Source organism: Botryllus schlosseri, chromosome 7 (genome assembly GCF_051294905.1).
Source record: "Botryllus schlosseri isolate E-star chromosome 7, Bs_hap1, whole genome shotgun sequence".
NCBI classification, from domain to species: domain Eukaryota; kingdom Metazoa; phylum Chordata; class Ascidiacea; order Stolidobranchia; family Styelidae; genus Botryllus; species Botryllus schlosseri.
The window spans coordinates 15,620,916-15,634,656 of record NC_137242.1 but is presented as its reverse complement, the minus strand read 5'-3'; the positions used below and the strand labels follow the sequence as shown (position 1 = coordinate 15,634,656).

At 39.2% G+C, this 13,741-nt stretch overlaps 1 protein-coding gene across 2 annotated transcripts in view; it reads right to left on the bottom strand.

The window, feature by feature from the left end:
* Positions 1-13,741, bottom strand: part of LOC145442453 (A.superbus venom factor 1-like) — a 160,987-nt gene that overhangs the window by 63,123 nt on the left and 84,123 nt on the right. For both annotated transcript variants that reach the window (XM_080320365.1, XM_080320364.1), the window contains exon 20: positions 12,031-12,174. In XM_080320365.1, coding sequence (XP_080176491.1) covers positions 12,031-12,174 — 144 coding nt within the window. The remainder of the gene's footprint in view (positions 1-12,030; positions 12,175-13,741) is intronic.

The following is a 13,741-nucleotide window of genomic DNA, read 5'->3' as shown; positions in this document are numbered from 1 at the left end:
TATATTTTTTTCCCTGAGCAACAAACCTTTTTCACTTGGGAATATATTTTTTCTCTGGATAACAAACCTTTTTCACTTGGAAATATATTTTTTCTCTGGGTAACAAACCTTTTTCACTTGGAAATATATTTTTATCCTACAGCAACAAACCATTTTCACATGGAAAACTACTTTTACCTAGAGTAACTAATCATTTTCTTTTGGAAATATATTTTCTCCCTGGGTAACAAACCCGTTTCGTTTGGAAAACTATCATTTACCTGAGTACCAATACCGTTTGCACTTGGAAATCTATCTTTTCTCTTGGTAACAATACCATTTTCATTTTGAAATCTGACAAACACACCTGACAATTTGATATTTTTGTATATTGTTACAACGGGCAGTGACAAAATATACACCAACAACGACTCCGATACATTTGTGCAATCGCATATTTACTTGTGTTGGTGCATCCCATCAAAATCATCGGTTACCCACATGCAATGTGCTCTTGTATATCGAAATGTATGTTTGGGAAATTGGACAATAGGTTTCGATAGGTCTGTGATGTCCGGGTTCGTGCTTTGGATTTTCCAGAGTCAAAATGTCTGAATAAAACACCTCCTTGACGATGGTTGGTATGTGGATAACGGTGTTCGGAAAACGATTGGATTTATGTCACCCATCGCGATAACAAATTCCAGGTCGAGTTTTCCCCCCGCGTGTTTACTATATTGTGTCTTTATTGGTCATGTATGTCTCGACATTCAGTTTGAAATCGGAAACTCTGATAAAGTACGTAACCGGATCCGGATATCAACTCTGAATCGATAAACCAATGAACAATATTCAAAGTAAACATGTTACACCCTCTGTTTCCACGAAAAAATACCATCCAGGCATACGTCGCGCTTATTTGCCCACATCAGTATACGCGTAAATGGAGGTGTGTGACATTGCATGCAATGTGTTGGTATACAAACATCGATCCACAGACATTATCATAGCCGGTAGTTTTGATGTAGATCGAATGTCATCACACCCGATAACAATACCAATAAGCCACATTGCAATGACTCTGAGTCCGCGCTATGACATCGATATCTCGACACCGTTCACTGATTTACTCGATGGTGTTATCGCGTTGTAACATTACAAGATAGTCATGGTCCTATCTCCGGACAGACCACCCAGACCAATTGGATATATCGGTCAATATCCATCGTGTTGTCAACACCGAAGTTTTCTGCTGAGACTGCAGCGTTTGACCAAGGTGAACTATCGAATCACGGGTGCTCGAAATGATTGCGATCAGTCTTTCACTAAATCACGATGCATGGATGTCACTACTCCCACATAACGACTCCAGATAAATATCGTGAACAGTGATTCTGAAAATCTCGGACTGATACTGTGATCCAATAAGGTGTGTTTCTGTGGAATGAAGACTGCAATCGTACACCACAATAGAACACTACCTCGCGATTTCACACGCAATCATAAAACACATCATCGTAAGGGTCCAGTTCGTCCGGTGACATTTCGAAACGGTCGTCGCCACAAGAGATCGGTATCATTTTGAAACGACATTGTCACAAGTCTATTGACGTCGATTCTGTTGGTCATGTCAATCCGTTTCACAATCCACCGTTTTTCAACTCCCCGCACCATAGTGTTACGACACAGACAAGAAGCGTCGGTGGAAATAATAAAACACGGAAAGCACACTTTGGTGTTATTTGACATGGATTTTACACCCGACGAACCTCACATTCGAGCGACGAATTGGAATGACCTTTGTATTATTGACGTCGAAGGGAAAGAAATGTATCGATTTATCGGATTTGTACATATCCAACAAAAATCTGGGTATATGATTGTGCATGGTTCGCATATTTGACTGTGAACGCTCTATTGGTATATGTTGTACAGTTTAATTTCCCCGTCGTGCGAATAACCATGTCAAGGTTCCATGTTTGTGTGTCTATATGTCATACTTCAGATTGACTCAGAGTCATTGCAATGTGGCTTATTGGTATTGTTATCGGGTGTGATGACATTCGATCTACATCAAAACTACCGGCTATGATAATGTCTGTGGATCGATGTTTGTATACCAACACATTGCATGCAATGTCACACACCTCCATTTACGCGTATACTGATGTGGGCAAATAAGCGCGACGTATGCCTGGATGGTATTTTTTCGTGGAAACAGAGGGTGTAACATGTTTACTTTGAATATTGTTCATTGGTTTATCGATTCAGAGTTGATATCCGGATCCGGTTACGTACTTTATCAGAGTTTCCGATTTCAAACTGAATGTCGAGACATACATGACCAATAAAGACACAATATAGTAAACACGCGGGGGGAAAACTCGACCTGGAATTTGTTATCGCGATGGGTGACATAAATCCAATCGTTTTCCGAACACCGTTATCCACATACCAACCATCGTCAAGGAGGTGTTTTATTCAGACATTTTGACTCTGGAAAATCCAAAGCACGAACCCGGACATCACAGACCTATCGAAACCTATTGTCCAATTTCCCAAACATACATTTCGATATACAGGAGCACATTGCATGTGGGTAACCGATGATTTTGATGGGATGCACCAACACAAGTAAATATGCGATTGCACAAATGTATCGGAGTCGTTGTTGGTGTATATTTTGTCACTGCCCGTTGTAACAATATACAAAAATATCAAATTGTCAGGTGTGTTTGTCAGATTTCAAAATGAAAATGGTATTGTTACCGAGAGAAAAGATAGATTTCCAAGTGCAAACGGTATTGGTACTCAGGTAAATGATAGTTTTCCAAACGAAACGGGTTTGTTACCCAGGGAGAAAATATATTTCCAAAAGAAAATGATTAGTTACTCTAGGTAAAAGTAGTTTTCCATGTGAAAATGGTTTGTTGCTGTAGGATAAAAATATATTTCCAAGTGAAAAAGGTTTGTTACCCAGAGAAAAAATATATTTCCAAGTGAAAAAGGTTTGTTATCCAGAGAAAAAATATATTCCCAAGTGAAAAAGGTTTGTTGCTCAGGGAAAAAAAATATATTTCCAAGTGATAAAGGTTTGTTATCCAGACAAAAAATATATTTCCAAGTGAAATAGGTTTGTTACCCAGGGAAAAAATAGATTTTCAAAGGAAAGGGGGCTTGTTACTCTTGGAAACGATAGACCCCCAAGTGAAAATGTTTTGTTACTCTGATTAAACGATAAATCTCCAAAGAATAATGGTATTTTTACTCAGGTAACGACTGACCTCCAGGTGAAAATGGTAATTTTACTTGGGTAGGTATCGTATGTTTAGTGTCGTTGGTGTTGTTAAACGTAGCTGTCGAGTTGTACAATATACTTGTCGTGAGTCTACAATTACGAAGGGAGAGAATGAAATTGCTATTATGAGTGCCAGAAGGTTGTTGTATGTAGATTTGACAGTAACCCTATCATTCGCATATGACAAACACAATCATGGCCATTAACTAACTTGCTCGGTCTCGATCAATGCAAAAGAGATGATTCGTTGTTTGAAACCGTAGCGAAGACCACATGTAAATCTATGCGATAGACTTCTATCTCCTTACATTCAGTCGTGTCGTGTCCATTTTAATACGGATCCCACATGTATGACATGCACACACTAACGCCGTAAACAGAAGTCGATGATTTTGATTAATAAAAATATTTCTTGACTACATCGGAATGTCTATGTTGTAGAAAGTAAATACTTTTATGGTGTTGTGTGTTTAATGAAAGCGATTGGTTACAAGTATGTTTTGGCGGAATAAAATTTATTTTTCTGTATGTGACAGTTTGTGAGGAAATGAAAATAGATTCGTGGTTTTAATTGAATTGCGCTGTTTTAATGTACGTTTCAACAGGTGGACTTGACACTGAACAACAATTCGACCCACAAAACATATTCGTTGTATGATTTGTCACTGGTGTGTAAAGGGTTAGGAATATTTTGAATGATAATATCTACTAGTTGTTTTGTTGTGAGGGCGATCATGTGATGACTCAGCACTTTTCGTTAGCAAACTAGATTGATCTATGTGAAAGATGTAAGGATCGTGGCTAGAAACATATGTACTTTGTTGTTGGAGTAGCTGATTTACTGCTATGGTGTTGACATAACCCTCTGGAAGTGAGTATGCTTTTCTTTCACGAAAGTTTACGTGGCTCCGTTGTAATAAATTTGTGTTGACTAAACTCGGATGGATACTGCAATTGTGCTGGACTTACACATGGTATTCGCATACTGTACACATACAAACTTTTGTGTAAACAACTCTCTGATGTTTCTGTTAGTACTAGTTCTGTGTTGAACTATTTGATTATTAAGATACATGAACACCCATTCAGACAATAAAGTTCTTGTGATATCGAAACAGTTTGAAAGCACCACCAATCATTGCGTATGTTCGTAGCATGAGCGAATATTTTCATGTGTCGTGAATATCTTTCGTATACACTTAGTATGAAATGAGATGTGTGGAACAATAATTAGCGTCGTACAAAGTGTTGTGTTTGATTGCCTACTTTTTATCAATGTATTTGTGATGTTAAAAGACGACTGAGTTTACATTTACATTAAGCGGAGAAACTCAAGTAATAAATTTTACTCGTTTGAAAATATCGATCAATGAAGTAACAGTATCAATATGAGTGGTATATTATTTTTCGCGATATGCAACAAACCTTCTAAGTAAACTTGTCAAAAATTTATCATGTCGTAGTCGGTTGTTACGAATTCGAAAGAAATGTACTTCGATTATCACGATGATGGAAATTAAGATCAACGCAGTATTTCGGCGGTGGGTGTGCATCGTTTGGTATGTTCAGCAATCACTAAATGACCAAAATATCAAACTGTGCATACAACTCGGTTAGTTAAACGATAGAGTTACAAGTCGGATGTAATCTCGATTTACAGATGACAGCTTGATGATGTAAAGCTCAACCACTCAAATGTGTTTATTACAAAGTATTTGACACAAACAAAATATCGACTGAAGACTTCGGTTTCATTACCAAGCTAGTGAAAATTGTTTTCTATTGGATGGATATGATTTACCTTTAGAAAAACGATATAGACCGATTAAGCGACGCTGTTTCATATCCGTCGAGTGAGTAAAATTTCTTTGGAGTTCGGTTTAGTGAGATAATTGTTAGGGATTCAATCACATACAAGTAACGTATTTTAGTGACAGAGTATTGTGATGACATTTACTCTAGCAATGACAACGGAAAAATTTTCGATTGCATTGTCGGTGTATGTGTTAGACAAATAATTCTAGTACACCTAACTATAGGATACATTTAGCAAACATCGTACAAATTGTTTCGTTGTGATGGTAACGACTTTCAACGGTTTGGTTTCATGTCGGGGAATTATTATTTGGGGGTTCAAAAACAATCAATACTACAAATGAACAACAATGCAAAACACGTTAAGTGAATTACAGTGTAGCAAGTACTTCATTGATATTACGATTGTTGTGTACTAGACATTTCTAACTGAATTGAATGCATCTAGCAAACATATTCCAATTTGTTTTTTGTAATGATCAAAGTGTGTGAAATGGCGCGAACGGATTATTCATTAATCAAGCGGTGATATGTCAATTCACCTAGTGTGATATCTTGACACCGGGAAATGTGCGAAAGTGTTTCAATTCCCACCGCAGATTACGACGATAAAGTATTGTACCGGTTATTGTTCAACAAAGAAAATTGTTGTTTCATCTTTAGTCTTGGTTACTGGAGACAATTACATTTGTAAATTATTTCCTGATTTCCACAATACGCTGCGTGGTTTTTACGAACACGGCTTAATCTTCCCAACCAAAACATTTCAGACATGTTAATCTAGTTTTACAAATCGATATGTTAATAACAATGTTTCTGAAAAGTTTGTTGGTATCGTAATAACCTTCAACACAACCCTGGTCTAATAATGTCATAATTTAATAATCAAGTAATGATCAACTATTACAAATCTCATATGTCAAATCAATGCGTCAATCCTTATGTTCACAGCATGATAACTTTGAATATAACACCATCGTTCGATTGTAAGAATTCTCAACTACGTTGGTCAGACATTCAAATCTCGTATACTCAAATGTAATGTGTTAATCTCAAACCGCGCGCCAAGTAGTAATTACTTCATCTTACAGTTGAATAAAAAAAATATGGGATATGGATACAACTGAGTTGGTATGTTTGTGGGTTGTAGTGATTACTCGCGTAGTCTTGTCTACTTTTCATACGGACACTTTTTGTTTCGGTTTGGTGAGTTACTACAAACGGATTGACTTACCAAGGTTTTTGTATTTTACTCGTTTGTGCATGGCGAGATGTTAAAATGTTGAGTTGTCATAGTGATAGTATTTCTGAAACTCTGTTTTACAAACGGAAACGGAGTCGTGAATAGAGTTGTCAGTTTCAAGGATTGTTTCAAAGTAGAATCTTGAAATGTGACTGGGTGAAAGTTGGTAGTCATGTTTGTCAAACCTATTTCAATTCACGCAATGTCAAAGTCCAAATATTTCATTCTGGATTATTTGGATTTACCTTTAGTACATCCTGCGAATGGATTTAAAGTTGGCAAATTACCAAAATGATTGAATATTATCGGGTTAGAGATAGTTGGTATTGATTCTATAAGTGTTAAAACAGCGGCGTGGAATGTGTGAATGATCCGATGCGGGTGAATGTTGGCGTCAGTAATATTCAGGTTACGTTCGATTCAACAGATCGCGTTAATAGGATTTGTCAAAGGATTTGAGTTGGGTCGAATCAATACATTCAAATACGATTCAACTCGATTTGTGTAGTGAGTTACATTTCAAGTTGACACTTTATCAAACGATATGACATCGAACAGCGTCAACACTATACAAGTCGGAGCAACTTCAAATTTTCACGTCGGCGTCAAATTCGTCTCATCACCCAAAAGAGGTGGCGTTAGCCAATATCTCAAAGGTATATTCATCGACGGCAATAACGAAGAGATATCTTTCACGTGTTTCAATCGTGAATTGTTCGGGGTCATTGAGAAAGCATTCTCCAAACGAAAAAAACTCATGGTCAAATCCGGTTGGGTCCAAATTGACAAGTTTACTGGAAAACCTGCTGTATTACTGGGACGGGCTTCGTCAGTAACTCTGCATGGAAAATCGAGACATACGACTGAAGAATACCCATTATTGACCTGTGAATCGGTATACGGAAATAAAGATGAATACGTCTCGATCGCCGCTACTTGTGTTTCTCGAGAGGAGAAGACGGTCAATTCTGGTGCCGGAAAGGAGTTGAAATTATACAGTTTTACATTGAAGGATGATACTGGTGAGGTGGTTTTGGATCAATGGAACAAAGCCTCGCTCGTACCCGGGAAGAAATATCAACTCACTCGTGTTAAAAACTGTGTCGGCAGCTTGAAAATCGATTCGTTAACTAGACTTGTCGAATTGAAAGAATAGTTTGCATATTTGTATACCACAATACAATATTTCATTTCGCGTAAAATGTATGACCTATGTGATTCGACAACTGGGTTAGTGCGGTGTTGTTCTACTGATCGAGGTGTGAAAATTGTGCTATCGCGATGAAGTTGTGACTGTGAACAGCAGACTATTCTGTAGGCGCGAAACAGCGGTGTGAATAAGCCGAAAGTATTATTCAGGTAGCAATCAATAGCGAGGAAAGAGAACACGATCGGTCATCTGGTACGACTAAACTACGACATCATATATCATAATTTACGATCAAACTATTTCACACTGACTGATCTAGCGTAATAATCGATAGTAGCACGCAGTTGGCCGGGAAACAATTCAGTGCGCAGGTCATTCGAAATATAGGTCACACGCACTGCTTAATCCTCACAACAAGCCACGTTTCCGTTTGTGCGGTTATTGTTGGTGACTCGTACATATTCAACACCGCGCGAGAGATGCCTGAAAGTACGATTCACGACCGCACCCATAAGAACACATGGGGAATCACCAACACAACCTATACGCGAAAGTACGGCATGCGAAAGTACGATGTGCGAGAGATGCCTATACCGAAAGGGCGATGTGCCAACACGAGTTTTCCATGTGATGTGCGAGAGATGCCTATACCCGAAAGTGCGACATGCGAGCGCACCCATAAGAACCAATGGCGATGTGCGAGCGGAAGGGGGGTCTAAAAGCGCGATATGCCAACACGAGTTTCCAGGCGATGTGCGAGAGATGCCTATACCTGAAACTGCGACATGCGAGCGCTCCCATAAGAACCAATGGCGATGTGCGAGCGGAAGGGGGGTCTAAAAGCGCGATATGCCAACACGAGTTTCCAGGCGATGTGCGATCGGGCCCATAAGAACCCCTGCCACCCCCAGAGCGATCGACTACACTACTAACGGTTACTTGAATTCGCGCGCAGCGCGAAAAAATTTTGAAAAAATTGCATAAATTTTCAAAAAATACTCCATGATTTATGCTAATTCACGAAATAATTTTGGGCCCCCTTCGAGCTCGGGCCCCCCCCAATATGGGGGTTTAGGGTGAGGCAGTTACGGTGCTGCATCCGATCCATGTAACCAGTATCCTTCAAAAGCCTAGGGCGAAAGTGTGACGTGCTAAAAGTCAGCAGCTCAGGAATCATAATGGAGGATATTGCCCTGATTCAAAACAGCCAAAGTATAGTCGAAACACTGTTGATACTGAAACAACAACAGCGACAAACCCATATAATGCTGATAAGTATAAATTTTGCAACGTTAAGTATAAATTTTGCTACGTAAACCAGGTCTAAGTACCAATAGGTACGACACAAGCCTATCCAAGTTGCCATAAATTGCTCAAGTCCCCCTCTAAAATTGCGCAAGAGGTGTTACAGCTTTAAATCGATGCGAAATTTATTGTTCAACATGGAATATTTTTGTCATTTGGCACACGGTACTGTTGTCGACCTCCAAGGATTCCCAATATTTCAGCTTGCGGACCGGTCAACTTTCAAAAATTAGAATTATCCCAGAATATATTTACAAAGGAAGAATGCAACTCAAACAAAGAATTTAATATTTATTTAAAGAGATATCTGCTGCGGTCTCGTCGATATATGACATGTGATGCGTGCTTCGATTATTTTTTGTGCGAGATGAAGCTTTGTTTCTCTAATTTATGGACAAGCTTTCAAACTCTAACGTCTTGCAATGGAATATATTTAGAACCACTTCTGTAAACAACAAGGGTTGCCTATCGTGCGATGCCCATAGAACAGTATGCAATTTTGATAGTTTCGTTATAACTTGAAATCATTTGGCTGTCGATAACTGTGGATAAGAGAGAGAGAGAGAGAGAGAGAGAGAGAGAGTCTTTATTTTCATCGAACCCAAATATATAACAAACGGCAGTGATGGCGGTACAGAAAATATGCGTGCACAGTATTCGGTATTAGATAGGAATGATCGATAAGACCGTGAAGGTCATCTAGTCTGATCGCACCAGCATCAAACAGGTACACTTGACTCTGAACAGTCTGGCTGTAAAAAAATGTTTAGTTAAGAAAGGAAAATAGAAAAAAATTTAAACAATGGTAGCAAATGATCAATGAAGCAATGTTTGGGCGAGGTAGGGCAACAGTGTTAGTGTAACGACAAGAGGTGATCAAGTAGGGCTTTTTTGAATCTATTATAAGGCAATTCACGGATATGTGGTGGTAATGCATTCCAGATGATAGGTCCCGAGTAGGGCTGGGCACAATGATTCGAGTACTCGAATCTGAATCGAGTATTAATTTTAATGATTCGAGTCGAGTAGTAAAAGACGAATTTTTCGAGTACTGATACTATACGCTTCTCGCCACTAAAAGTTAATTTATCATCAAAAATTATAGCGTCTATACTCTTTTCCACTGTGGAAGCCATGAAACCTTAATTGTCCGTATTGCAGCATAGAAAACAGGGCATGAAGTACAAGTATACAAAGCTACGAACGTTACTGGAAATACCACATTTCCGAAGTCATGATCATCCCACAACATTGTCACAAAGTGCAATGGAATCGGGATGGTCGAAAAATACTAAGTATGGTTAATGTGATGGATAGCACGCATTATATTCTTTGTGGTGGCATAAAGAGGTACAAATTTGAACTTTAACATATTACATTCTGTTATGACGTCATAATGAGCGATACTCGAATACTCGACTCGACTCGAAGCAAAATACGTGATTCAGAATCGAATCACTCAGGTACTCGAAAATGCCCAGCCCTAGTCCCGAGTAGTCGATAGATCTCTTAGTTAGGTTGCTATTGGGTGGGGGTAAGTAGATGTTTCCTTTAGACGAGGATCTCGTGTAATGGGAATGGACATGTTTAGCAGGTATGAAAAGTCATCGACCAAAAAGTCAGCGGGGTATAAAAATGTGCTTTAGCAGTGGATAATTTCATAATATTTTATTGACATATATCGCAATTAGACTATGCACTTCTGTAATTGCAAATCAATCATTTTATTTATTGATGTCGGTAGATTTAAAGAGCTTCTTTGGGGTACACAACTTCAATATACATATTGAATAATTCATATTGAAATGAACCAGAATATTTTCAGCTGACACTCGTCAGGGGTAATCGTCAGCAACATACCGAACCAACAACCAAATATATTTTTATCCATCTACCTTGGATTTGTCCTATTTCCACCCGCTTTAAAAACAATTTATTTCCGCGGTCAGTAAGTGTGACGACACAGTGAGAATTAACGTGATTGTTACGACAAAGTAGCTGCTCCTTTCGACACGTAAAGACGTGCTTCCTGCACTCCAACAAAGTAATGTGGTGTAGGGATATAACTGCCACTGTGATTGTGGCTGCGTAGGAAGAACGTCGACGCGTTTGCAGGAACGGATAAACCAGCACGTCCCTAGATTTATCAGAACTCGTGCATCAAGTTCGGTGAAAAGCTCGCCCTTGACTCATTCACTCAAGCTTGATTCTGATCGATCACAGGCCATAAACATTTGCAAATATCTATTGGACATTTCCCGTTTGTGCAAAAAATTATAGAGACGACAGATTTCGCGTCATCGGAAGGGGCTGCTCACACGTTCATCTGCGCATCTTGAAGTCGATATTTCTTAAGTTATATCAGCCCAAGCTTTGTCTACAGAAGGAGTTCGTGCACCATCTTAAATACAATTGATGAAATAAACGCGAATATTTTCGGCTGACACTCGTCAGGGGTAATCGTCAGCAACTGAGAATTGAAAAGAATATCGTATATCAACAATCGTATCACAAAATATGACGTCACCAGCATGAAACGTCGAATACGAGAGCGTTCAATGTACTATTTTAGTTGATACATGAACTCTTTTTGTTGACACAGCCTTGGCAAATGTATTTTGATAAAAGTCGACCCCAAGGCACAAAAATTAAAGTGTGAACGACCCTTTCCGAGTATGCAAATTGCAAAATCTGTCGTCTCGATAATTTTTCGCACATGCGAGATTATCCAACAAGCGTTTGCCAATTGCAGAATTAATGGGCTTTGATTGTTCCGCATCAATCTTGAGCGGATGAGTTACGGGTGAGCTTTTGACCGAGCGTGTTCTAATGAATCTAGCAGGGACATGCTGATTTACTAGTTGCTGACGATTATCCCTGACGAGTGTCAGCCGAAAATATTCGGGTTTATTTCGATATGAATATACTATTCAGTTGTATATTGAAATTCTGCACCTCCAAGAAGCTGTTCATCTTAAAATAGCACATTGAACACTCTCATATTTGAGATTTCATTACAGGCTGGCGACGTCATATTTTGTGATACAATTGTTGCTGACGAGTGTCGGCCTAAAATATTCGGGTTCATGTCACTAGATTTGTATGACAAATACTTCATGTTTCACTTCACAGCAAAATTATTCGGGATTTCCAACAGCACATGTACATTTGTGCAATGTACATACATATTACTGACGCTCGCTAAGTGTGGAAATGTAAGATACAATATATTGGCGTTACTTTAACGTTTCTTTCGCCCACAGCCATCCCACAGCAAAATTGTCTCTAACGCCTTTTTTGGGTGCTATGCAGACATAGCTTGAAGCCACATCAAGCCTCTCAACAGATGTTCGCGAAAATTGTTGCCTCAATTTCGTTGTCAGTCTGAAATGTATGAAATAGTTATTGGGAGAAGAAAAAATGAGATACACACCTATTTTGTCGCTACGATGACTGCAGAACTGCTATAAAATTGTCGTACACGTTTTGCTACGCATATTGCATCGAAAATCAAATGATCGGGTAGGCCTCCCTATTCACAGGTCAAATGAATAGTGTGGAATCATATATAGGCTCTAGCCATAGGCGCCGACTTTTATTTTTTTACGAGGTGGCGAAGTCTTGTGACGTCATAATTGTTCCGTGTCGATGACGTCATCGTCGCACTAAAACGCACTTTCCTAAATGCCGCTGGTGTACGTGCAGAGTACCAATCACTGATTGATTGATTGATCAGCGTTAACCACTTGCGTTTTACGTTACGTTTTAATATCGACTCTGCACTCATTATTATCAAACCATGCAGTCAAGTTATTAAGTGGAGTCTTAAAACGGTACGATCATTCGTCAGACGATGTATACGATGCATTCCATCAGGCGCAATGCATCGAACAGAAATCAGAATTTACGTCACTAAGAATTTGAAGTTGCATCAATGTTATCAACTCGCAATGCGTTGTGTGAGTAACGAAATACACCACGCACTGGACTGGCAAGTTCGCAAGTAACACACGACAACTCTCGAATACGAGGTTTCAAACCGACAATAATGATGATTACAAACGTGAAATCGCTCAGCTAATCAGCAATTGTCTCGTGCGGTTTTTGGCTTCGCATTGAGAAGCTCGCATCGCGGCAATGGGGCTGTTCCACTTCATTTTGAACACGCGGTGGCGACAAAGGTAACTCGACCCAAATCTGTTTTGTTGCTATATGCTTTACTATGGGAATGGACTAAACTTGGACCGAATTTCGTCTCTTGGCGTACAACGAGGATGGTGAAAGTATCCATATCAATATAAGTCATCCATATGGATATCAAATAACTCTTAGCCGACGAAAATGAGGCTATTTCTTGGCGTCTTGTCCTCGTGCTGGACATTGGCACCCTGGCAGGTTGCAGCTTACCGGTACATTGATGTAAATTTTCCGAGAGTCGTTGATATGGCAAGTGTTATATGCCTCATTGTGTAAGGATGACGGTCATTTGATCACAGAAGATGCATCAATTAGAAACAAAAAGTTATCAGGAGGATGGGTTCCGTTTACAACGAAGAGGTATGGATGCCTGGTCCTCTCCAGGAAAAGTAGTCTGCAGAATATCATTTCACCAGCATGATTTATCCTGCTTCCGCTGCAGTAAATCAGTACCCCCATGACTGTTGTGTGTTGTGGAAAATTATGCTATGTACAACATTGTACATTTGCTGCTGTGAGGTCCTACAACATATAAAAATCATGCGTTTGAATTACAATGAAGCTGATGAAACTTCAGTCAAGGCAGCCTCATCTATTCTGTTTTCAATGAAAGAGGTTGCAGAAGAGACGTCAGTGTCAAAAGCTGTTGCAAAAGAATAGACCGTACAAGTCATCAGTCACGGCATCTTGTTCTGACAATTCAACAATTCGGAAAAGGGGATAGCTGAATCTACAGAGATTCACCCGTTATTGA